The sequence below is a fragment of the Paroedura picta genome, chromosome 15 (genome assembly GCF_049243985.1).
Source record: "Paroedura picta isolate Pp20150507F chromosome 15, Ppicta_v3.0, whole genome shotgun sequence".
Taxonomy (NCBI): domain Eukaryota; kingdom Metazoa; phylum Chordata; class Lepidosauria; order Squamata; family Gekkonidae; genus Paroedura; species Paroedura picta.
This window is the reverse complement of record NC_135383.1, coordinates 15,022,004-15,048,641: the sequence shown is the minus strand read 5'-3', so window position 1 is coordinate 15,048,641 and position 26,638 is coordinate 15,022,004. Positions and strand designations below refer to the sequence as shown.

At 46.1% G+C, this 26,638-nt stretch overlaps 1 protein-coding gene across 6 annotated transcripts in view; it reads right to left on the bottom strand.

The window, feature by feature from the left end:
- AUTS2 (activator of transcription and developmental regulator AUTS2) overlaps window positions 1-26,638 on the bottom strand; it is a 675,677-nt gene that overhangs the window by 409,903 nt on the left and 239,136 nt on the right. For 5 of the 6 annotated variants that reach the window (XM_077312657.1, XM_077312656.1, XM_077312655.1 and 2 more), the window contains 2 exons: window positions 18,881-18,982; window positions 4,779-4,814 (listed from right to left, as the gene is read on the bottom strand). In XM_077312657.1, coding sequence (XP_077168772.1) covers window positions 4,779-4,814; window positions 18,881-18,982 — 138 coding nt within the window. The remainder of the gene's footprint in view (window positions 1-4,778; window positions 4,815-18,880; window positions 18,983-26,638) is intronic. The other variant, XM_077312658.1, reaches the window with a different exon arrangement.

Genomic DNA, 26,638 nt, shown 5'->3' with positions numbered 1-26,638 from the left:
TTCTGCAAGGCCTGTAAAACAGAACCCTTCTGCCAGGTTCTCTTGCTGCAATTGTACTCTGCTAGGACCCACAAATCCTTAAACCGGCTCTGGCGCTACGGGCTCGCAAATCGTTAAGCCCCTCCTAGGGAAGCTGGCATAGTATAGTCTGATCTCACTGGATCTCAGAATCTAAGCAGGATTAGTATATGGATGGGAAACCACCAGGGACTGCTCTGCAGAGGAAGGCCATGGCCAACCACCTCTGCTTCTCCCTTGCCTTGAAAGGGGCCTTGCTGGGGTCATTCATTATACATTGGACGCTAAGCAGGGTCGGTACTAGGAAGGCAGGCCATCAAGGAAGAGTCTACAGAGGAAGGCCATGGCCAACGACCTCTCCTTCTCCCTTGCCTTGGAAGTGCCTTGCTAGGGTTGCTGTACATTGGCTAGTTTAATGACCCTTCACATGCATGGGAGGTCTGAATTGGCCAACTGGGCAGTGGAGCTGGTGACACCAAGCCATTTGTGGATTTTGTAGGAAAAGAGTGTTGATTATCAACGGAGAAGGCACAGTATGGGTCACATGGTCCAAGGAACCATAAGGCACGGAGCTGAAAGAACTCTGGGGTGAGAAGAAAGGGGGAGCGGGGGAGCATACCTGAGCGCATCAGATGCTCAGACAAAATGACCTGTGTTTTATGAAGAGCTGCTGAGGGAACAAAGAAAAAAGACAGCCGCATGCTGTTGGTATACAGCACGGCTGTTATTGACAGCTTGAGCCGCCTGTAGATTTCATGACAGATGTACTCGTTGACACCTCTCCTGGCTTTCAGGGAACAGGGGGTGTACATGATGCCCAGGAAGCTAAAAAAGTTTATTTTCCTCTGCGCTGAAGACAGACGGGTGTCTGTTGACAGACAAAATGCTGTTGTCAAGGAGCCAAAGGAAAGATAGCAATTAGACCTAAGTAGAACCCCACACCACCAACCCATTTCACAAAACCAAAGCAGAATCAGACCCGTGGACAATTTTTCTAGCTTGGGGTAGATCCCACTGGCATCCACAGGATCTGAGCAAGTGGGAGATGAAGGGCAGAAAGCAGACAAAGTAGGTGGCCAACAAAGTTTGTTTAGAATTTACAATTCCTGCCACTTCAACTGCCAGATCCTCACTATGGTTTTGCTTTGCCCAGTTTGCTCAGTTGTGGCGCTTCTTAGAGGACAGTCCCTTCAGATCTGGCCCTCTTGCCTGGTGCTGTTAGAAGAAGTGGAAGAAGAAGCACATCCAAGATAACGCACATACTAGAGACAGATTTCACAGACTGATGTTAAGATAACATTTCCCCATCACTGCCCCCAGCAGTACTGGAGTGCTCCCAAGATGGTTGCAGGTGTGTATATTGACAGAGAATTCAGCTGAACCCTGTCCCGGGTCTGTGTACCTGGGTTGTGAGCTTGCCCAGGTGTGCTTACATGGAGAGTATGTGGGGAAGGGGGCATGGTTTTGTTAATAGCTGTTTGTCTGAAATATGCTTTGGGCAGGTAGTCATGTTGGCCAGAAGCAGCGGAACGAAGTTCAAGTCCCAAATCTTCTTAAAGCTGTTTTCCCACACAGCGTACAAAGCAAATGGGGCGAGACAACTTTGGGAGGGCCAAAGGAAGGAGGAAAAGGATTAACAGCTCTGAGCTCCTACCTCATTGTTGCTTAACTGAACTTAACAGTCTCCAGCTTTTCATTTTTAGAAACTGAGTTTGTGTACACATCTCTGAGTGTCGTTTGGTGTGGCCCCCAAATCCTTGGCTGTTCTGACCCAAAGGGAGCCTCAGATATTCTGGTCACTTCCATGAGTAAGGGGGGGCTGGGAGGGTCATAGATGTGATATATTCACTGAAATTTTCTCTCTCTCTGAAAACCTCTTGGCATAATAGCCAGAGCCAGAGTGGGTGAAAAGATTGCTTCAGTTATATTTTTTTTTTCACTTTTTAAAGACACTTTATATCAGGGGTAGTCAAACTGCGGCCCTCCAGATGTCCATGGACTACAATTCCCAGGAGCCTCTGCCAGCAAATGCTGGCAGGGGCTCCTGGGAATTGTAGTCCATGGACATCTGGAGGGCCGCAGTTTGACTACCCCTGCTTTATATAATTTCAGTTTGGACTAGAAGGTTACCCACTTCTCCCCTCACCGCCCGCCCGCCCGCCCCGGGCTTCTTGCCACCTTTCCCTCTCGCGTTCATTTTGCAAATGTTGTTTTTCAGATCATTTTGCATCGGCGTACATGGAGCAAATACAGACCAGATGTGCTTTACAACACCAGACAGCCTGTGTGCGAGAGAGAATATACCAAAGTGGTATATTTGGCATGTGGCTCTGATAAACACAATTATTCTATTCTCTTAGCACTGAGGGATACGAGCTTGAAGTGACATTATCCCAAAGATTGTCTCGAAAACAAGTTGCTGCTTTGTGTATCAGTAAACCCTCTAGATTTCAGTATCGTCTTTTCAAAAATGGGAAGCGTCAAAAACAGCTTTTGGAAGAGCTCGTCGAAAAATATTCCGAAGGCCGAAAGTGTGAATTGTTCGCTGCCAGCGAGCCAGATTTCATTGTAGAAGCTTAAAATTCATCCTATTTCAGACAATGAAGTTTTCTAGTGGCACCTGTGGGACCAGCAAAGCATTATTCTGGATATTAGCTTTGGTGTGCACACACACACACTTCTTCAGATGGGTCCTTCCTGTTTTTGCAGAAGTGTGCATGCACTGGCAGGGGCTCATGGGAATTATAGTCCACGGACATCTGGAGAGCCAGATTTTTGACTACCCTGTCCTAAAAGGTAAAGGTATCCCCTGTGCAAGTGCCGAGTCATGTCTGACCCTTGGGGTGACGCCCTCTAGCGTTTTCATGGCAGACTCAATACGGGGTGGTTTGCCAGTGCCTTCCCCAGTCATTACCGTTTACCCCCCCCCCCAGCAAGCTGGGTACTCATTTTACCGACCTCGGAAGGATGGAAGGCTGAGTCAACCTTGAGCCGGCTGGTGGGATCGAACTCCCAGCCTCATGGGCAAAGCTTTCAGACAGCTGCCTTACCACTCTGCGCCACAAGAGGCTCTATCCCATCCTAGGGGGTATAAATACACCAATGAAATGCATTTACTGGATGAGAGCCTTGACTAAGGGATTTCTTGCAGAATGGAATATGAACATTGTAAAAAAAATGATGTGGAATCCCATAAATGTTCACCATTGAGAATCTTGAAATTGAAATTTGGAGCCAGCTTCGAAACTGATTTGAAATCGGTATTGCCTCAGTGATCCAAATAAAACTTATACCACTCCCAATATTTCATCACTACGACAAGCCAGTCACTGTTGAAGCAGTCGCCACAAATTAGCATAAAACACCACCGCATATTCGACATCGACACTCATAACAAGAGAATTTTCACAGGCAAATTCATTACATCTTTCCCCAAGGAAGGAACGGACTCGTGGAGACTCCTGGTCACGGCAGTTCTCTTGTGCAACAGCTCCTTGGTTGAAAGTCTGATATAATTGATCTGCTTTCAGCCCAAGGAACAACTCTTCCCTTCTCATCCCAGGAAATACAGCTCAAAGCTGTATTAAAACTAAAGCGCACGTCGTTCCGAAGCGAAAGACTCAACCAATCTTACAAAGACAGGGCCCTGCAGCCATTGCATTACTGTTTTCGTAAAGAGAAGAGGCATAGCTGCACTTACCGTATGAGGACATTCCTTTTTTTCCCTGTGGTATCCCGAAAAGTCAGCAGCGTTTCCTTGTGGGCGATGCTAACCTAACGAACCATTGTTCCATGCAACGAGTCAGGCGTAAATACGGTTTGCTAACCGATGTACAAACTGTTTGCATGTTTACATCTTCTATGTGCAAAAATTGTGCATGTGTGTCATTCTTGAAGTTTTGCGACTGGTTATTTTTGTCCTTATATTTTCTGGTTTTCAAATGCGGAGCTTCACTGTCAAGACGCCGGATTCACAGGAAAGACAGCGGTTCTGCCCAAATATCTGGAACACGTGTGGGCAACCCTCCCCAGTAAGCGTGCCAAGCAGGGGGCACAACAGACCAATTAGTGACTTACAACTGGCCCAATTAGTCAATGGTCAGAATTTGTTCTCTGTCCAAGAGAATTAGATAAATTCATGAAATATGACCAGCACCAATGTGGCCCCAAATATCTGGTCAAGTACAATCCTCGTCTCTAACTCCCCTTTTTTCGTTTACCACTAGATTGGCATATTCATGCGTAGATTTATTTTTTTCACATTTAAGCCACAAAGGTTGCCTAGATAAGCCTGATGAAGCAGACTCCAAATGGCCTTCAAAATACCCAGAAGATAAGCCTGGAATCCATCCCGCGACTTCGGAGCAAGATTACGGATTGTAATGGTGACCGAGGAGGATTCAAAGCAAGGATGACAGAACATTTGTGATCACGGGCTGACTTTTCCCTGGGTTTCTGGCCTCGGGCCTGTCGTCTGCAGCCTCTGATCTGTATCAACAGCTACCGGATGGCCAAACCCATTCGTGCAGGGATGGGCAAACTGTGGCCCTCCAGATGTCCATGGACTACAATTCCCATGAGCCCCTGCCAACTGGCAGGGCAGGGGCTCATGGGAATTGTAGTCCATGGACATCTGGAGGGCCACAGCTTGCCCACCTCTGCATTAGTGTAAGAGGGGCAAACTGGTCGTGTAATGTGTGCACAGACACCCTTATCCACCATTCAAAGATAGACGTTCAAAACAGTCGAGGTCCACTTACGAAGTAGCCTGTTCCCAAGCTGGATGGAGCTGAGCTCTGTAATAAAACACACACACACACAAAGAGGAAGGGGAGGGGGAAAAAAAATCAGAGATCGCGTTCTCTTTTTTTGAAGAAAAGTTCCTGTCCCATGCCTCATTACCGGGGTCCCTTTTAAAGGTTTCCAACACCATAGCACCGCCTTGATGGGGCTTGCCCCGTGTCATCTGCAACTGAACCAAACATGATGTCGTCACTTAATTCTCTCTCCCCCTCCCAATCCCTACCTTTTAAAAAAAATGCATTTCTCAACAGCTCACCAATAGTAACGTGCTATTTACTGAGAGTTCCAGGCTCCAGCGGTGGGTGTAATTGCCAATTTATTTGACAGGCAGCTGGGTAATGAATTAATGATGCCATTTCGGCCTTTGCCGAGTCTAAACAGACATACATCAGCCAGCCTTCCTGACACGCTGGTATTCGGTGCCCCAGACCCCAGATACTTAGCCTCCTGGCAGCAAAGGGGCAGGTGGAAAGGGAGAAGGAGAAGAAGGAGGGCAAAGATGGATCCCTAGATTGACAGGAGTCAGATGAACACAATCCCCTGGGTTTGGATGGATAGATGGATGTCTTTTTTTGTTCTGTGTTTGTGTGTTTGAGAGAGAGAGTGCAAGAGAGAGAGAGAGAGACATATGGGCTTATTTGCAAATTTATTCCCCAAAGTTCTTTGGATGATTTGCTCAAAGGGCAGGGGAAACCCTCACGGACAATTTGCAGATCCACAAAATGTGTGGCCTGGCACGAGCTTTTGTGAGTCCCTGCTCATTTCAGATGTCTGAAGAAGGGAGCAGTGATTCACCAAAGCTCCCCTCCTCCCACTTGGCTCTTGTGTTTTTCTACTGCTATAGACAGACGACCATGGCTACGCATCTTGATCTGTTTGGCAGAAATGATTAGTGATCTGAAAATCAACATAGACAAAGAATGGATGGTTGGACTCAAGGCCAGTAGCACCTCAGAGACAAATAAGATTTTCAGGGTGTAAGTCACTGAGGGGAACCTCCATGTTCAGATGCACTAAACCTCTGAATCCCAAAGCCAGGAGGCAGCAACAGGGGAAGGCTCTCCAGAGGCACTGGTTGGCCACTCTGTGGGACAGGATGCAGGGCTAGATGGACCACTGGTCTGACCCAGCAGAGCTCTTCTTAAGCTTCTGAGAATCAAAGAGCAGAAACATCTTGGATGATAAATTTACAAAGTGGTCTTTTAACACTCCATAAAAGGAACAGCAAAAGGAACAGCAACAGCAACAGGAATGTTATGTAGATTAGTGGATGTAATGGAAACAATGCATTTACATGATTTTTTTTGGTTATTCCATTTGTTCGGTTGGATAACTTCTTTAAAAAAAAGAAAAGACAATAAGAACCTTGCAATTAGCATTCCAATGATAAACGCTGTTAGCAACAAAAAACAGCCCAGTAAAGATAGAATCTATCACAAAAATCAAGAGAAAAACATGATCTAAGGGAGCCACCCTTCTCCACTGTTTTGGCTGCCCTAGAGGTAGCAGTGGCAAAAACTGCCATGACAAGGAGTTGGCCAGGGAGGGAGAATATGGGCGGCATGGTGGAACTCCTGATCCTTCTTATGCACACCTCCAAGGGTGAGGTAGGCGAGTTGGCAGTGGGTTTGGCGCATTGATGGTGGAGGCTCCTGGTTCTCCTCCCTCACCCACCCACAGTGTTGTTTCCATGGTGGTTGTGGGGAGGGATTTGTGTCATGCTGTATCTAATGGCCTAGCATTCCACTGTTCTGGCTGCAAAGCTACATGCTCCCACCCCACTGCTCTACTCTCCCACTCACCCACTGGCTCAAGCTGTAGTGGGGGGAAGCAGTAGCAATCATGGCAACAGTGGAGAAGCAATGCAGTAAATGATCCCGCTCCTCTTCAACCACCCCCTCCCCAGGTGGCAGAAGAGGCAGGCAAGTTGATTGTCTTAGGAGGCTTTTGGGTCTTCTCCACCCACACAGTTGGTTCAGGAGCAGTTGACTGCACAAGTTCCGACAATCGATTCTATTTGGAATATTTTTACCCCTCCTCCCATACTTTTGGATTTGTAGAAAGATGGATCTTTCAACATGGCCCTAATGTGCAGATTTAAAAATCTACAGATGGGACCATGTTGACTATTAGATAGACTGAATTATGTGCAGACTGCCGGAAACTAAAATGGATAACTGGGAGGGTTGCAATGGACCATGCTTTTCCCAGAAGTGATGTTAGTCCTCTCTAGGAATTGCTGAAACTGCTATGGCATCCTTTCTCAACAGTTTTACCATTGAGAAATCCCTGAAACATTTGTCAGGCTTTGAGAAACCCTAGACGTGGCATGGCCATGCAGAATATGGTTGGGAAGCATACACACCCACTTGGGGCCACCTGCTCCAGACCTAGCACTGGGCGTTTTTATGGGAGGGCAGGTCTCTATGACCATACATGGTCCTATCACCCAATAAATGTTTAATAATTTTTAATGCATAAAAATTAATCAACTCCACCCATTCGGGAAACCCTCCCAGGCCCTTCACAACCCCCTGGGTGAGAAAGCCTACTCTATGGTTTTACTGTCATCCCATTGATGACAGCCATCCTTCCTGTTCCTGCCCCTGGTCTGCTGGCTTCCAGTCCTGGCAAACCTAACAAGCATTGGAGTGTTAGCTGGATGCAGAAGGGCAGTGAGTGTGGGGGCACACAAGTGACCCTGGTGAGTGGGTGGCTGGGGAGAAGGAACTGGCCCTATACTCATCCACCTGTGGAAAAGGTCCACCCACTCCCATGCAAAAGCTATAACACTACGAAGACTGATTTGGAGACTAACAAAGACGGTCCACACGGATTCTAGCCATTCCCTGCAACTCGCAATAGCCCTTTCTGGCTGTCATATTGTTTCAAGTGAAGAGGTTCAGGCCCCGGAACACTGAAGAAACAGCCGCTCATTGTGAACCAAAAGAAATTACATCCTCCAGGTCTTGGAAAGTCTGCTGTACCGATTTTGCATATATATTGTGAATTACTGGAGGGGGGCAAGCTGGGCGGGGAGGCGGCTGGCTCGTCTCTTTCTGGCCATTGTTTATGCAGGTCTGACAGACTGAAGGAACAGTGGGTATCATTTCAATTTCTGATGTCAACATCAAATTACTTATTTAATTTCATGCCTGGCGAAGCATTGTATAGCTACATGCAGAAGCATTTCAGCTCATTTGTTATGCTGTGTTTTCGCCGCGATTGGCTTGCCTTCCAACTGACAGCTTTAATTACGACATGAATTTGATTGCACTGCTGAGGAATTAACATAATGCAACAAAGCATTTAAGCACCCAGCCTCAGATACTCGCATACGCAAACACAACAAGCGCAAGGGGGGCGGCGACGGAGGCGACCCGAAGATGTCCGCCACCCCCTCCCTTCCATCCAATCCCGAGGTGCGGCATGTGAGTTTGCCGCCATTCATTAGACTGCAATGGATTGAAGGGGGGGGGGGAAAGGGATGTTATCCCCTTTAGAGCAGAATTCTCTCATGGGAGAACATGGTGGATTTTTTAGCACACCCAAATACTGTTATTCACATAGCTATCTATTACTTACATGGCTCAGGGCCAAACTGAACATGACAGCGTCCTCATGGCCACTGTGAAGACACGGCTGCCATTTTAAAGACATTTCAAAATGCCACAAAGGCAACCAGGCCGAAGTGACGCCTTTTGAAGTGCCAGAATGGTGTTGTGGGTAAGAGTGGTGGCTTCTAATCTGGAGAGCCAGGTTTGATTCTCCAGTCCTCCTCCACATGCAAACAGTTGGGAGACCTCGGGTCAGTCACGGTTTTCCCAAAGATCTCTCAGCCTCACCTACCTCACCGGGTGTCTGTTGTGGGGAGAGGATTGTAAGCCATTTTGAGACACTTGAGGCCTGCTGGGTGACCTTAGGCCACTCATGGTTCTCTCAGGGCTCTCTCAACCTCATCTACCTCAAAGGGTGTCTGCTGTGGGGAGAGGAAGGGAAGACTTGGGCCTGCTGAGCTTGGAGGAGGAGGAGGAGGAGGAGGAGGAGAGTTGGTTTTTATTCTCTGCTTCTCACTACTCGGACTACACCGAGTGAGTCAATGCAATACAATCAATCAATACAATTGGAGGCCCTTTCCTTAAACAATACAAGAGAGGCTATCCCAAATCTAAAAACTGAAGTCAAGCAGACGTATTAACTTGACACATTTAAGGATGCAACTGTGCCCCCGGAAGCAGGGAACCGAATAGTGTAGCCAAGTGACTGTGTGAATTATTGGGAACAGTGCCACTCTATTACCTGTGCAGAAACACCACTCTTGAACAGTTCAAATTTTGCAAAAAGGTTGCTTCGCAAGTTCATATGTTAAATACACCAAGTATTTTTCAAAGTTTACACAAACCAAGGCCCATTCTACACACACTGGATATTGCACTTTCAATGTTCTTTTGCAGCTGGATTTTCCTGTGCAGAACAGGAAAATTTTATAAAGTGCATTAAAAAAATCCTTATCTAACATGTGCAGAATGGGCCCAGGGGTGTGTTGAGTCAGACCCATGGACCCCCTCAATATGGCCTACTCTGGCGATAAGATGAGGCAGCTCTGAGTTGGGAAATATTTGGAGACTTCAGAGGTGGAGCTATTTGGGGCAGGGAGGGACCTCAGTAGAGTCTAATGTAAAGTGACCAGATTTTAACACTGGTAAACCAGGACACCATTGACCGGGGGGATTCTTGATTAAAATTTTGCTCTATGTGGAGAACAAAAATTTTCATAGAACGCATAGAACACAAAAATAGTGTTGTAATATATATATTTTACTTGCAACATAAGTACAATTTGCTAGGTGCCCCCAGATGTCCCTCCAAAAGTGGGACAATCAGTCTAATGTTATGGAGTCCATCCTCCAAAGCAGCCATTTTCTCCAGGGGTGCTGATCTCTTTAGTCTGGAGATGAGCTATAATTTCAGGGGATCCCAGGTCTGACCCAGGGACCGGCATCTCTTTCTGCCTAGCAGCAATTGCCCAAGTCTCAGTCAGAGAAAGATCTTTCCCCAAGTGGGATCCTTTTAACTGGAGATGCCTGGGAACAAAAATTTGTCCTTCCACATGCAAAGCACATGCTCAAGCCCTCAACCATGCCCGCTTTCCAATGGTACACCCCCCTACGACCCTCCCAGGCCTCACCAGCTTGTGCCCTTATTACCTTATATAATGCCTTTTTATAGAAGGTAGCTTTTCCCCACAATCCCTTACATTGCATCAATTTCTCTACTTAAGTCTAGGCCTATGGGTAAAATCACCAAAACACAAACCCACCACCGATACACAAATAAGCATCATTATATTTCCTACATTACTTTTGCTTCCTTTCCGTAACGTTCTATTTGCTTTCTGCTGATGGCTCTGCATTAAGCTAATGTTTTCACGGAGCTAGTCACAATAATTCAAAGATCTCTTAACCGAACGGTTAAGAACGCTCCCCCTCTCTCCACTTTTTAACGTTTAATTGTTTACTTCTTCTCCCAATGCACAGGGTTTTTCAATATTTCATTAGATCTAAATCCAATTGCCAGCAAGCCATTAGCGAATCCCCTTAATATTGCGAAATTTTCGAGATTTTGAAACTTTGGTGCCCTGTAGGACAAGCAGAGGGGGCGGGGAGGGACTCTTTTATGCATAGCACACAAATAAAGCAGGGGGAAAGGCAGGGGGGGAGAGAAGTTGAGCTGCCTTGAATTCCAGGTTGAAGGAAACAGAAGGAGCAGCCATCTTGCCTTAGAGCGAAATCTCAACTGAGCGAATTCTACTGCAGGCAAGATTTTGATGAGATGGAATTGGCAGCACTGCTCTGCTCTACAGAAGGAGGGGGAGGGCAGGCAGCCTCGGCATCTTTGGAGCCTGGAGGGAGCCTTACCCAGAAAGCAGAAAACAAGTTGTCATTCCCCCAAAGCCAGTACAAATGGAGAGATACAGCAACGGATGGGGGGGGAGGGGGAAGAAAGCTTTATGGGACTCCGTGCCTCTTCGACACTGCAGTGTCAAGTGACTGTTGGCTAATTAATTGGCCTTAATCTACCAGAGGGCAGCTTTTCTGTTCATTAATTTACTTCGGGCACTCTTGGCGTGTGTGTTTGTGTGGCAGAAAAACCACAGGGCAAAGAGACGGCCAGATCTTTGTGGGCTAACAACCCTGACTCTGCCTCAAACTGAGGCCAGCAACCTAGGGGAGAATAAATTGAGAGGAGAAGAAGAAGAAGAAGAAGAAGAAGAAGAAGAAGGAGGAGGAGGAGGAGGAGGAGGAGGAGGAGGAGGAGGAGGAGGAGGAGGAGGAGAAGAAGAAGAAGAAGAAGAAGAAGAAGAAGAAGAAGAGTTGGTTCTTATATGCCACTTTTTCCTACCCGAAGGAGGCTCAAAGCAGCTTACAGTCACCTTCCCATTCCTCTCCCCACAACAGACACCCTGTGGGGTGGGTGAAGCTGAGAGAGCCCTGATATCACTGCCCGGTCAGAACAGTTTTATCAGTGCCGTGGCGAGCCCAAGGTCACCCAGCTGGCTGCATGTGGGGGAGCGCAGAATCAAACCTGGCATGCCAGATTAGAAGTCTGCACTCCTAACCACTACACCAAACTGGCTCCAAGGGCCCACCTTGGAGAAGCAAGGCTGCTACTTCCAACGTGACCAAAAGTGAAATCACTGCATCATCAGCAATAATCTGGCAGTCAGCCAAAATTCTATGGTTTGTTGTGACCAAACATTAGTGTTGCTGGTGATGCAGTGACATCACTTCTGGTCATGCAGGAAGTGATGTCATCATGCCAAAATGCTGCCTATCACTCCACCATGTCTTCTGTTTTTTTTTCTCCTGCTGCCCAGCTGCGTAGCAGCAGGAAGGGACAGTGCAGATAGAAGGTCTTCCATTGTACTGGGAGACCAGGCAACTTTGCTAAGGCTTGCTGAGGCTTGGACACTAATTGAGCAGGAGCTTTCCAAGTATGGGGCCCCTCCCATTTTGAGCCAATGGGATACATCCAGCCATTCAGTTCCTTGACTGGAATGGCATTTCTGACTGCAAAAGAGGGGGCAGTGACTTTCCACTGATTCTCCCACTACAGATACACACCTTGTCCTCTGTGCTGTGCCTGATGGTTTGCTAACCCTGAAGAACAAAATTTCAGAGGAACCAGGGACTGTAGTAAACTGGGCAATCAGAAAGAATCAGAATCACACGGAGCTGGAAGAGACCACAAAGGGCCATCCAGTCCAGCCCCCCCCCCCCCCCGTTCTTGGGGATTTACAATGCACATGACAGGTATTCATCCAAACTCCTCCTAAAAGGTTCCAATGAAGGAGATTCCACCACCCTCCAAGGCAGCATATTCCACCTACGAACGGCCCTCACCATCCGAAAATACTTTCTAATATTTAAGTGGAACCTCCTTTCCCGTCTTTTGAGCCCACTGTTCCTGGTCCTACACTACTAAATCTGTAGAGGGCTGACTACACACTTATGTTCCTGTAAAGTTGTCATATGACAGGCATTCCTCTCCACTAACACATTTCGTTGTTCCAAATAGTGTAGCCAAGTTACCTGTGCCCTTGCTGACTCCAGGGACTATGTCTCCATAGCTCCTGCACAAGGTTCATGGCTGTATCATTAATTTGGCCTGCTTGAGTAAAATGAAACATGGGACTACTTGCGGTTCTATTGTTTTTACACATTGCTGACTCATATGATGCCTGTCATGTAGGCTAACCTGATTTTGTCCGACCTCAGAAGCTAAGCAGGGTTGACCTCGTACGTCCTTGGATGGGAAGCCACCAAGGGAGTCCTTGGCTGCAAACAATGGCAAACAATCTTTGAAAGCCTCTTGCCTTGAAGACCCTATCAGTTGATTGCTACTGGACCACACTTCCCACCATCACTGTGTGTATAACGTAGACATCATGCAGATTTGTTGACCTATAAATAACTGAAGTTCTCATATGTTAAGGAGATGACCCCAGGAGGTCCCTTCCAACTCTATTACTCTATGATTCTATGATTCTAACTCAGGAGAGGTAAAAGGTAAAGGTATCCCCTGTTCAAGCACCGAGTCATGTCTGAGCGTTCGTCTGTCTGGAGCAGCGGAAAAGAGCGAGTTCGGCGTGGTGGGTGAACTGAGAAACCCCGGGGGGAAAACCAATTTATATACAATCATGAACAATGGATCTTCACGCCTTTGGTCAATTTTGGTTTAAATGTAAGGGTAAAGGTATCCCCTGTGCAAGCACCGAGTCATGTCTGACCCTTGGGGTGACGCCCTCCAGCGTTTTCATGGCAGACTCAATACGGGGTGGTTTGCCAGTGCCTTCTCCAGTCATTACCGTTTTACCCCCCAGCAAGCTGGGTACTCATTTTACCAACCTTAGAAGGATGGAAGGCTGAGTCAACCTTGAGCCGGCTGCTGGGATCGAACTCCCAGCCTCATGGTCAGAGCTTCAGACAGCATTTCTGCTGCTTACCACTCTGCACCACAAGAGGCTCTTTAACTCAGGAGAAGAGGGGTGGAAATAAAGATGGTGTGAAATATACCTGCAAATACCCATATTGATTATTTTAAAACCCTTGAAAACACCCCTGCACATACACAAAAAAATTATTTGCAGATTTCAGCTTGACATGTCTCAGTGCAGCTGACCTTTGGAGCTGTTTGGTAAAGTCTATTGACTCACCACAGCAGTTCTATAAATATGCCAAGGGCTTTAGGGACTATTTAGCCCCATGGTTAATCCCAGCCTCAAGTCAGTACGTTAAAACTCTTCCATTAGTCATTAACATTTGCCCGGCTGTGAAAGCCTAAAGGTTGGGATTTTTAAGATGCTAAAGGGGTTGATGTGGGCAAATTAATGGATCCCAAAACGAATGTGAATGCTGGGGTTTTCATCCTTTCTCCAATAAAACTGTAAACTAGGCCAGACAGAGAAAATGGAAAAGAGAGACTGGCAAGCAGATTTATTAGGTTTTCTTATGATCTCCTGTCAACGGAAGCTGATTCTAGCTTGGGATGAACTGATTTCCCCCATTTTCTTCCTTTCTTGTCTCCAAGTTTCTATCTGAAATTACAGTTCATATGTAACTAGGAGAATATCTAAAACCAGTCGTGGAACTGGAACATATTCAGCTTGCCACGGTCTTTCGTTTCTTCCAGTTGTTTGGATATTTTTCACATCTATGTTCCAAAAGTGGTCTTGTGCATGGGGGAATGCACTGCAAAACAAAATCCCACAACTCCCTACGTATGGCTGACTCAAGAATCTTATGGCATGGCGATTCGGACCAATGCCCTCGTGAGTCAGATTTATTCCTCAAGTTCGACACAAATTAGTTTTAATATCCCTAAAGCGTTCTGTTTTGTAGTAATATATTTATCATAAAAACAAGAGAAGAGCAAAGCTGGATGAGACCAGTTGGCTATCCAGTCCTGCATCCCATCTCATACAATGACCAACCAATTCCTCTAGAGCAGTGTTCCCCAACCCCTGGGCCATGAACCGGTACTGGGCCACGATGGGAGGGAAGGAGGCATGGGCGTCAGTGTGCCAGCAGGCATGCCTCCCTCCCCCCCCCCCTCAGTGAGCACCACACTGCATGGGGGGAGGTGCCGGCGCCCACCCCTCCCTCTCCACCCCTGGTCTCCAGGCCTCCTTCTTCCCAGTCCCCAGCCCAAAAAAGGTTGGGGACCACTGCTCCAGAGGGTCAACAAGAGGGCCTAGAGGCCAATGCCTTCTGTTAATATTGTCTCATGTCACTGGTAGTCAGAGGTTTATGGCCCAGGAATGTGGATGTTCCCTTTAGTCACCATGGCTAGTAGCCACTGATAGACCTGCCCTTCGTGAATCTGTCTAAATTTACTCTTCTAATCTGTCTAATCCCCCTTTAAAGCTCCTCAGTGGACAGCTATATGCATTGGTGAGAGAGATGAGGGGGGAAAAAGATCATAGCAAATATTCAAATACTTTGGCCACCTCATGAGAAGGAAGGACTCCCTGGAGAAGAGCCTAATGCTGGGAGCGATCGAGGGCAAAAGAAGAAGGAGACGACAGAGAATGAGGTGGCTGGATGGAGTTACTGAAGCAGTAGGTGCAAACTTAAATGGACTCCAGGGAATGGTAGAGGACAGGAAGGCCTGGAGGATCATTGTCCATGGGGTCGCAATGGGTCGGACGCGACTTCGCACCTAACAACAACAACAACAACAAAGCACATAAAGTTATGCCACCCTCCCATGCCTTATCACTGATAATACTGCCCTTAACTAGGACTCCCAGGAGATAACCCTTCTGATATTTTAACTGGTGGCTCTCCTTAAAAACACCATGACAAACCATGCATAGGGCTTTGTGAGTTCTCTGAAGATTACTTCCTCTCTTGGAAGTTCAGACACCATTTTGGTTGCTCTGGAAACAGGCAAACAGGAAGGTTGGGAAATACCTGGAAAATTGGGAGACAGAGCCTTTGGGGTTAGGGCAGAGGGGACTGCAGCGATACTCGTTATACCCCAGGAAGTATCACCCCACGGCAAGCTTTGGATTTTCATTTTGTTTTTGCAAAACCACATTTCAAGATGAAATGGTTCTTAGTCGAAAGTAAAGCTCGTTGTAGCCCTTATAAAAACTATTCTCTCTCTCTCTCTCTCTCTCTCTCTCTCTCTCTCTCTCTCTCTTTTTGCATTAGAGGGAACTGGAGGGAAACGTCGAAATATTATTTTCTTTTCATAAGCAAAAGAATCTGTCAAAGCGCTGGAAGCCACCACAAGCTTGGCTAGCAAGATGTTTATCTCGTCACGCTCATGGGTTACACCTTTTAGCCAAAGCTGCAGTTCTCACTAGAGAGTGTGACTCTTCGTGCTTGAATTTCTGCTTTGTTAGCAGAGCCTGTGATGGGTTGTTATTAGCAGAGATCTGGCCAAGCATGGCAGAAGCTCAGGTTTTCTTTGGTTGGTATGGATTACAATCATCTGCACCTCCTTCCCCCCCAGAGATCTCAACTCTTGTGATTTCCACCACAAGTCTCCAATGTGCAAATCTTTCCAAACCCTTGCTTGAAACAAATGCCAAGCCAAAATAACTTCTATTTTGACTGAAAAATGCACGACTTTCCAAGCTTAGCTTTGGTACATCTTAAAAATGAACAAAGTGTGTGGCCCTCATGACTTCATACGTAGGGGTGCCAATTGGCGGTAACTTTACTGGAATTCTATCCATTTGGCTGATGGATAGAATTAGAGAGTGCAAAGCCAAGGACATTCCCCAAGGAGATGGTTTTGTCATTATGGCAAATGTGCTCTTCGGGTCCAAACATGCGCACTGCGGCATCTCAAGCGAATGAAAAGTATCACACTATCTCTGGTCTTCTTCATGAAACTGACAGAGGAATGAAGGTCTCAAAACATTCTCTGGCTCCCATGGGATGAATGCACGTGTAGGTAAAATGACATCTGTGTGGCCCCCAACTAGATCATGGAGATCCCACTCAAAACCTCCCCCACAAAGACTGAACTAAGAAACACTTCAGTTTCTGGATTGGTGGACAAGATGGACAAAGGAAATGCATCTTTATCAGGCCGGGGGTGGGGGAAGTATTCCTGGCACAGAGAATGACTAAAATGAGGAGTTTACTGCCAAAGGATGTAGTGATGGCCACAGGAATAAACAGCTTTAAAAGGGATTACATAGACCGGACTTTCTTAAACAGGGTTTCATGAGAGAGCGATTCTCTCCCTTGCATTATTTAACATCTTTATGCACCCTCTGGCCTGGAGTTATGGGTTGGGCTGTCATGAATTTGCAGAGGACACCCAGCTCTTTCTCCTGATGGATGGATGGCCTGACTCCCCCCCCCCCAAGAAAGTTTTGCCAGATGTTTGGAAGCAGCAACACCTTAGCTCAAGCAGAGCTTCCTGAAACTCAACTCTTCCAAGATGGAGGATCTGTGACTGGGTTGGAAAGGGCCAGATCAGGAAGTGTGGCTTCCATGCCTGGACGAGGTGCAAATTGAGATCTCACCCTAAGCCAAAAATTTGGGATGATCCTTGACACCTCCCTGTCGATGAAGGTGCAGGTCATCAGAGCAGCCCAATCAGCATTTTCCCACCTGCACCAAGCGAGGCTACTAGCGTCCTATATGGCCCTGGAACCCTAGCCACAGTGATCTATGCGACAGTCACCTCCAGGCTGGATTTCTGTATCTCATTCTATGCAGGCCTTCCCTTGGCCTTGACCCAGAAGTTTCAGCTGGTACAGAATGTGGCAACTGGAGTCCCCATCTTGGAGGGCCCATATTCAGCCAGTGCTGAGGTAGTTGCGTTGGTTACTGATGGTGTTCTGGATTAAGTTCAAGGTTTTGGTATTAACCTTCAAGGTCCTTTGCTTAAGTTCAAGGTTTTGGTATTAACCTTCAAGGTCCTTTGCTTTCTGGGCCCTATATATCTGAAGGACTGCCTGTCTCCTTATGCCCCCCACATGGCTCTTAGCTTTGTGGATACAAATAGGTTGTTGGTTCCTGGCCTGCGTGAAGTAGACCTGGCCTCAAGCAGGACCTGGGCCTTTTCGGTCCTGGCCCCCATCTGGTAGAATGAGTTCCTGGACCAGCTGAGGGCCCTGTGGAGCTATGTCAGTTCTTCAGGGCCTGTAAAATGGAGTTCTTTCACCGGGCATTTGGCAGGAGCTAGGGCTGTGACATCACACATCTGCCTAACATACAGGGTCAGATAGGGGATGGGGTAGGGGAGGAAAAGATTGTTGTTTGCCATTGTGGGTTAAGGTTTTAAATTGGGATTGTATGCTTTCAATGTTATTTTTATTTCTGAATGGTAAGTTGCCGTGAGCGTAAGTTACCGCGAACTGGCTTTCACCAAGCAGCAACTAATAAATCAAGGAATAAACAAACCAAAATGAAACTCCATGGGGTTTTGCAATGGCTCTGGAAGGATCTTGTAGAATGGGTGGGAGTTAATCAATTTTTAATATTTGTTCTGTCCCCTCCCAAAGCGGCCAATGATAGGCCTGGAGCGTGTGGGAAGGAGAGGGACCTTACTGGCCAAGGCTCACCGCACATGGTAGCAACTGGAGTCTAGAAAGAGAAGTACTCTCATTTTAACTTAACTGGAGGTATGGGGGACAGAGCAGTCCTGTTTCTGATGATGAGAAGGTGACGGAGAGGCATAGGCCTGCCCTGGCCCTGTTTTTGTAGGCTCCCGCTGCAGGCTCCCTTGGGTGAAGAAGAGCTATCTTCATACCCTGGTTTTTGGCTTTCCAGAGGAACTGATAGGCCACTGTGTGAGACAGAATGCTGGAACAGATGGGCCACTGGTCTGATCCAGCAGGGCTCCCTTTTGTTCTTAAAGGTAAAGGTAAAGGCATCCCCTATGCAAGCACGGGCCATATCTGACCCATGGGGTGACGACCTCTAGCGTTTTCATGGCAGACTCAATACAGGGTGGTTTGCCGGTGCCTTCCCCAGTCATTACCGTTTACCCCCCAGCAGCAAGCTGGGTACTCATTTTACCGACCTCGGAAGGATGGAAGGCTGAGTCAACTTTGAGCCGGCTGCTGGGATCAAACTCCCAACCTCATGGGCAGAGCTTCAGACTGCATGTCTGCTGCCTTACCACTCTGTGCCACAAGAGGCTCTTTTGTTCTTAAGTGCTGTCGAGTCGTAAGTGACCTATGATAACCTCCACAAAAGGCTTCCAAGGCAAGCAAAAAGCAGAGGTGGTCTGCCATTGTCTCCCATCCAAGCACTGACCTGGCTTAGATTCTGCTGCCTGACAAGATTGAGGTATACCATACAGTTTCACATCCCAACCTCTAATCAGAAGTTTAATTAACAATTCCTTTAATTGTGTTTTATAATGGCCTTTGGCTACATACAATAAATGTTATTGTATCATACTAATTAACAATTCCTGGTAGGGTTAGATGCACTCAGTTCACCTTCTTTCCAGTCTAGAAAGGCTCCTGAAGCAATAGGTAAAGCAACACAGCTCAAGCTGTGGTCTCCCAAACGGCACTTACATCACTGAGTCTCTCTCGAGAACTGCTCCGGTGGAACCCCTTCGATTCGCCACTCACGCTTTCACTGTCACTGTCGCGGCAGCTGTTCTGGCCCGGCTTAAGCTGTGGAACAAAACAGTAACAAAAGCCATGAGGTTAAAGTTGGCATCAGACCTCGGATATTTCCAGCTTAATGGAGCCATTCAGAAGTGTGAAATGAGATTTTTATAAAGCCACTGAGAAAGCCTGATCTCGCCATTTCGCAGGGTCAGGGCAGCTCTTATCATAAAAACAAACATCAATAAAACATCATCATCATCAGTAAAACCACCATAAAACCATAACAATACTAGTAGTTACCACCTAGCCACCCCTCTACCCCTGTCTCTCCACCAACAGGTTGGTCATTCATTGGTGGTTCCCCTTAGAGGGGGAGAAAACACAGTATGGAAATCAGAAGGGGGAGGAAAGGGGGAGGGAAAGGAGAGGCCCAGCTGGATTTTAGGCCACCATGGTCTGAACCGCCCTGCGGAACTCTGATAGTTCCATCAGGGCCTGGATCTCAACTTGCAACTCAATGTAACCCGTTTTCTTTCTCATAAAACTTGAAAGCCTGCATGGGCCAAAAGGACACTTTCCATTTTGGATACAGCCCTGTCTAATTAATTCTGGGACAAAAAGGTTTCCTATTAAGATTGCTAGGTCCCCCCTGGAGACCAGTAGGGGAGAAGAGGGCTACCAAATTCAGGATGGGAAACCTGGGGAACACAGAGTGGGGTACAATTCCACATAGTCCACCCTCCACAGCATTTGGGGGGGGGGTGATATTTGTCACCTGGAAATGAGCTGCAATTCCAGAGGATCCTCGGATCCCACCTGGATTCTGACATCCCGACTTCCTGCCTTCACCATACAGCATGTGTGGGAGGAGAACAGAGGTGGTATTTTCATCTCACTTACCAGAAGGTGCAATAATGGTCCCTGTTACTTTGGGGGCAATTTTTATTGGCCTCAGCCCTTATCCCCCACGCTGGTACCCTGAGGGAACCTGGCAATGCTATGTTGCTTAGTAGTAGAGAAAAAGAAATATGGCATCCAGCAGCAATTGGATTGCCACCACCAGCAGGACTACTCAAACACGTGGAGGACTTAGCATAAATGTCTCATAGAAGTTTCATGGAATCTTTGGACCACCATCGCTCTCATTTCAAGTTTTTAAAAGTTCTAAGCTGAGCACAATAGATCTTGCGTAGGAGTAATGATGTATGGGCGGCACACCAAAGTCTCAGCCACTTGAGAGTAAACCCACTGCTCACCATGGGGCTTACGCTCAAGTAACCATGTATCGATTCAGGCTGTAAATCGCTAATGTCTTCCTCGGTGCCACCGAACAGCCACCAAAGCCTCCCCTCAGAGCTGTAAATGTTCTTAAGGACAACATCGAATTTCTCCTCCCTCCTGCTTTAACACCCCCCCTCCCAGTTTAATTTTGCTTCCCCTAAGCAGAACCCATCTTTATTGCCATGCCATTTTCAGTTTCCCCGCACAACATTTCCCCCTGTAAGATGCGTGCATTTTGTTCAACATTATGGGTGCATTACGAAATCAGCATTTTAGATTTTTATACAGTGCACATAAATTTGCAACTGCATCGCCAAACTGTTTGGCATGTGACTGCACTACAGATGTAGCTACGAAACTAAACGGCAAAAAGCAGAGAAACGACTGGCAAAAAAATAAAAAAGGTAAAGAAATATAACGAGGAATGAAATAGAGAACATTTGGACCTCACCTCTAAGCGACTCTCACCCAAGGAGAATGGGAGCGCATTCAATGACTGACCCTCTTCAACTAGTACAGTCTATTGGACCCGAAAAAATTCAGGATTTCCTAACAATCCTGGATCAGAATACTTTATCAGTACTGGGATCTGGGTTTTTTGGGAGGGAGGGGGGAATCCGAAGCTAAAAAAACACAGAAAACAATTGGCTCTACAACCTAAATTTGGCACGCGGGCCATTCAATAGACAGACAGACAGACAGACATCTGCCCTCTGCCAACAAAATCTAAAGCATTCTTGAACTAGCGTTGGAACTTCTTTGTTTTCTCCACCAGACTGCATGGTCAATAGGTCCCTCAGCCATTAGAGATCTTATCTCATTACATTGTGAACCAGCTTGAATACCCAGCCAGGAAATTTTTGATCATGTTTTCCACTGCTTTCCGTCGAAGACCTACAATCCCGGCCCCGTCAGCCCTCCCTGCGGCTCGGCAGAGATTGGGCACATTCTCTCCGCAAAACCTGCAGTCATTAGTCGGTGGGTTCTGCCTAGTTCTCTTTTATTTCCATCCCCCTGAGTGGTAGTTCCAGCTGGTTTGAGGCAGACTGGAGCATCACAGCAAGGGTCCTTTCTCAACACGCAATTTACAGAAAACTTAGAGGGTCTTGCTAAGACATCCAAGCATGGAAGCTCTCTGGAGGAACAAAAGACGGAGGAATCACAGAGACGGTGGAACAAGTTCCGATATAGCCGAGCTGCAATCTAGACCACGTCTTCCCCAATGAAATCTTCTTGCACTGACCTCATGTCAGGTTGCTGAAGGGTTTATTCTATTCTTTAAAAAAAAATGTAAATTGTACTTTAAAACAACCTGGGAAAACCTCATTTGCTTTCATACGTGTACAGAAGTATGGACAGACACCAGAACCTTTTAGCAGATTGGGAGAAGGAGACTTAAACACTTGATAAATGGACATCTCCTATCAGCTCCATTTGAATTGATCTTGTTATCCATAAAGAATGAATTTTTATCTTGGCATTCTCTACTGTAGGGCTAGTCAACCTGTGGTCCTGCAGATGTTCATGGACCACAATTCCCATGAGCCCCTGCCAGCATTTGCTGGCAGGGGCTCATGGGAATTGTAGTCTGTGAACATCTGCAGGACCACAGGTTGACTACCCCTGCTCTACTGTATTCAGGATCAGACCTCTGAAGAAGACCCATTTTGGGGTTGAAACATTTTAGATCTAGCATTGTATTATGTGATTGCAATGATGAGCCTATGGACTTTAATCTATGTTTTTAACCTTTTCAGCTGGACACAATAAACGTAGCCATAATTTGATTGTTTATGTTTTGCGGACATCTAAACTTTTGGGTCCCAACTGCTTGTTGGTTAGGCTCGTTGATGTTTTGTAACACTATCCCCTTTTCGGTTTTCTTTTACAACTCTGTGCTTAACCAGCTTGCTCTCCCTCCCCAAACTCCGCCCTCCATAGGTTCTAACCCCAAATCTCCTGGAATTGTCCAGCCAGAAGTTAGAATCATAGAATCATAGTTAGAAGGGGCCATACACTGTACAGGCCATCTAGATGAACCCTCTGCACAGTGCAGGATTAGCCTAAATTATAAGTCTGTCCAGCCACTGCTTGAAGACTACCAGTGAGGGGGAGCTCACCACTTCCTTAAGTAGTCGATTTCACTGCTGAACTACTCTGACTGGAAATTTCCTCCCCCCCTTCAGTGTTCTACACATAGTTTAAACTCATTACTGTTGGTCCTCTCCTCTACTGCCAACAGGAAGCACGCCCTGACCTCCTCTAACTGACAACCTTTAAAATACTTAAAGAGAGCAATCATGTCCCCTTAAAGAGAGCAATCATGTCCCCTCGCAAGCTCCTAATCTCCAGGGTGAACATTCCCAGATCTCCTCTGCACCCTCTCAGTGTTGTCCATGCCCTCTTTGGAGTGGGTCCTACAGAACTGCATCCCAATCTCCAGTTGTGGTCTGACCAATGCAGTATACAGCAGGACTAAGACATGAATTTGATGTGATGCCTGTATCAATAAAGTCCAAGACTGAATATACCTTCTTTATAAGTTACAACCCTAGGATGTGACAATGAGATATGAGATGGAGCCTCTTCCTCCTCCATCCACCCAACTAAGTTCTAAAGGGGAGTATTCTTCTGATACCTCCTTGGAACAGAAAGTAGGGGAAAGCTGCATCCTGCAAATATATATATTGTATTTCTGGGCTTTGAAGTTAAAGTTGAGAGGATGTTGGACAATTAGCGCAGTTGCTCTTGATTGCTGTTTAATTGCTACTTGAGGGTTCTCAGCCTCTCCAGGTCCGATTGATCCCGCTCTGTTTTTGTCGTTCAGGTTACTGTTGCAACTTCTCTATTACCTCCAAAGTGAACCGCAAGCCAACTTCGGCATTGTGAATAATTTATGTGGCAAGACAGCTACGGGAATGGCTTAAAATAGTATTTGGTTTTCAAGTTAATAGCTCAACCCTCGAAACCTCATTTGGGTTAATGGAGTGGGGTTTGTGGGGCTTTTTTTTTTTTAGAGCTTTGTGGACACAGATTGGGTTGATATTCAATCATCTGCTCCGAAACCAAAGTTAGCCAAAAGCCATGATTATGAATATGAACGATGGCAAACCTTTTATGCAAAGAAGTCAAATTTTCAGAAATGTTGAGACGTTTCTCCAACCCCGCCCCAAATTTGAACAAAATTTAAATATATGCAATACTTTTTGTTCTATCAAGCCTAATTTTACTGCTTCAGCATCATAAAGTGTATCATGTATAACTTACTTAGCATAGAAAATTGCAGAATTTGACAAATTTACAGAATATAAAAGATTATTTTACGTACATAGCTGCAGAAATATCAATACTTGAGAGAAAATTGCATTCTGATGCATCATATTCTACCCTAGCATATATATCTTAATTTATGCTACCAGTTTAGACATGAAAGCTCAGTTCCTAATGAAAATTTGGTTTTTTTTTCTCTCAGTACACTTTCTGCCCTACCTTTTTCTGAACTTCCCCTCCCCTCCAAGATACCCAATTTCTGGGTACATATGTCACATTACTTTGAGAGAGATGAAGCGATTAACCACAATTCAGATCCTAAAGCCAGCATAAGGTATCCAGCAGCTGAAAGATTTGCATCCTCTTGAAGATTAGGCACCCTTCTTTGTACAGAAACGCCTCTTGGATTTAACTGGTTGAGGCCAGTTATTGGGGAAAAACAGGTCTCCCTCATTCTGAATTTTTCTTTTTGGGGAGGTATTTTATTTTTCTGGATCCTCACAGCTCTGAGAAAGGCAGGGGGGTTATTGTCCGTTTGTTTGTTTGAATCTAAAATATCACCCCTGCAGCTCCGTGGCTAGCTAAAGTTTGAACATATCTATGGCCAAACTGATCTGTCAAAGATTACTGAGTTTAGGTAAACTCAAGGCCAGAGGGGCTTTTGGCACAGTTGCTCTGGGTTGCAGTTTGTGTAACTATAAGACAGATCCAGACATCACAAAATCATCCAAGGATCATTGTTATCTTATTAATGATCACTGACAAATTCTATAATATTTTTGTCATGATTAAGCTTATAATGAGAGATATGGATTAAGAAAGCAGGCAAATTCCCAAACCAAATATATGGCCTGTTAACTTTTAGAGGGTAACTAAACAAAACTACATGCCTTTTGTCTTTCAGACCTGCATAGTTTAGGCCAGTTTTGTTTGCTTGCTGGTTTGTTTTTACAGTAAGAATGCCTGCGGCTGCATTCCCCCCTCTGTTTTTGTGGTTCTTTTTAGGCTTTGTTTCCACCTCCTATGTGGTGAGCGGCAAAAGAAGGGCAGCAAAGAAAACCTGTGGTCCATCTTCACACTTTCTTTTTCAATGCCATTAAGTTGCAGCCCAATCATGATCTCATCACATAGTTTTCAAGGCAAGTGACGTTAAGAAGGGGTTGGCCATTACCTGCTTCTGCATTGTGCCTCTGGTATTCTTTGGTGGTCGGCCATGGCCAACCATACTTAGCTTCCAGGATCTAACCCAGTGGTTCTCAACCTGGGGGTTGGGACCCCTTTGGGGGTCAAACAACCCTTTCACAGGGGTTGCGGCAGGCAAGCAGCTTGGCTGGGAGGGGGGTGCCATCTACACAACAGCCTTGTGGGGCAGATCGAGATATAGCGTTCATCTGTCTGGAGCAGCAGAAAAGATCGAGATCGGCATGGTGGGACAAGAGGCAGAACTGAACTGAGAAACCCTGGGAAAAAAAACCAATTGATATACAATCATAAACACTGGATCTTCATGCCATGGATCAGTTTCGGTTTAATTTCTGTGAAAGAAAGAACCCTTGCATAATTTTATGGTAGGGGGTCACCACAACATGAGGAACTGTATTAAAGACTTGCAGCATTAGGAAGGTTGAAAACCACTGGTCTAAAGAGACCAGGCCAGCCTGAGCTATCTAATTCAGTAAGTACCTGTATCCCTAACAAATAACATCCCCCCCCCCCCCAGTAATACACCTGAGTACAAAAGAGTTCTGGCTTGTGAAGCATTACCATTCCATATAATGACGGATACGTTGCTGGCTAGAGCACGCTGGATTGGTATCTACAGCATGCTGGATTGACGGTAGAAAAGAAATAAATGCTTTACTGCACCCACTGGGACACAATGACAGAGGGAGAGAACTTTCAAGGAGCCATCCAATCAAGTTAGAGCCTAAGGCTCAATGTTAGCAGTTAGAGAACAAATTCTGGGATCAGATCATTCTCTGCCAGTGTCCGTAGTCTCTGCAGGAAAAGTGTCAGCAGAAAACTGTCCTGTTCAGACAGTGTGCTCCTCTCCCCTATTAATATTCACATTTATGGAGAGACAATGCATTTCTGATAGATGTTTTCTGTGTAGGTTTCTGGTCTCACACTTACCTGGCGAGAGATTATATCACATTCAAAAAGTCCAGTCATATTATGGATGTGGGCGAGTGGGTGGATACGGTGACTGGCAGGAATGTGCTCAGCTCAAGAAGGAGGAGGAAGAGGAAAAGGAAAAGAAGAAGAGGAGGCGCAGGTGGAAGAGAAAGAAGAGGAGAGGAGAATGAGGAGAAGCAGGAGAGGAGGAGGAGGAGGAAGAAGAAAAGAAGAAGAAGAAGAAGAAGAAGAAGAAGAAGAAGAAGAAGAAGAAGAAGAAGAAGAAGAAGAAGAAGAAGAAGAAGAAGAAGAAGAAGAAGAAGAAGAAGAAGAAGAAGAAGAAGAAAAGGAGATAAAGAGGAAGAGGAGGAGTTTTTGATATCCTCCTTTTTGTCCCCGAAGGAATCTCAAAGGACTTTACAATCACCTTCCTTTCCTCTCCCCACAAAAGATACTCTGTTTAGGTAGGTGAGACTAAGAAAGCTCTGAGAAAATTGTAACTAGGTAAGGTCACCCAGCTGGTTGCATGGGGAGGAGTGGGGACTCAAACCCAGTGCTCCAGATTAGAGGCCACTGACCTTAACTACTACACCATGCTGTCATCTACACACACATTATATTTAGATGTTTTCACACATGCTCCAAGAGAGAGAAAACCTAGCAATGGGTAAGCTCTCCCAAGCTTGATTTGAAACTCTCCCCCCCCTTCCCATTTTTGGGAACATTCTGATCAGAGGCTCAAAAAATGTTCAGGCATTTGTGTCTAATGAAATGTTCAGTGAATACATGCCCCCATGCCCTTCCCTCTTCCTTCCCAACCCCTTGAATTGAGAACTTCCTTTCCTTGACATCCTTCTTCCTCATTCCTCAAGCATCACATCTTGCCAGAGGAGACAGGAGCTGAAGTTTCTATCATTCCCTCCAAATGGAACTGGATCCATACACCAATAATACAAATAACTGGATCAAAGAAGTCCAAAACCAATATTTCCATCAGCCTCCTCAATCCAGAATGTCAGGAGCATTGATCAAAAGCGGCAGCCGGCCACTTAT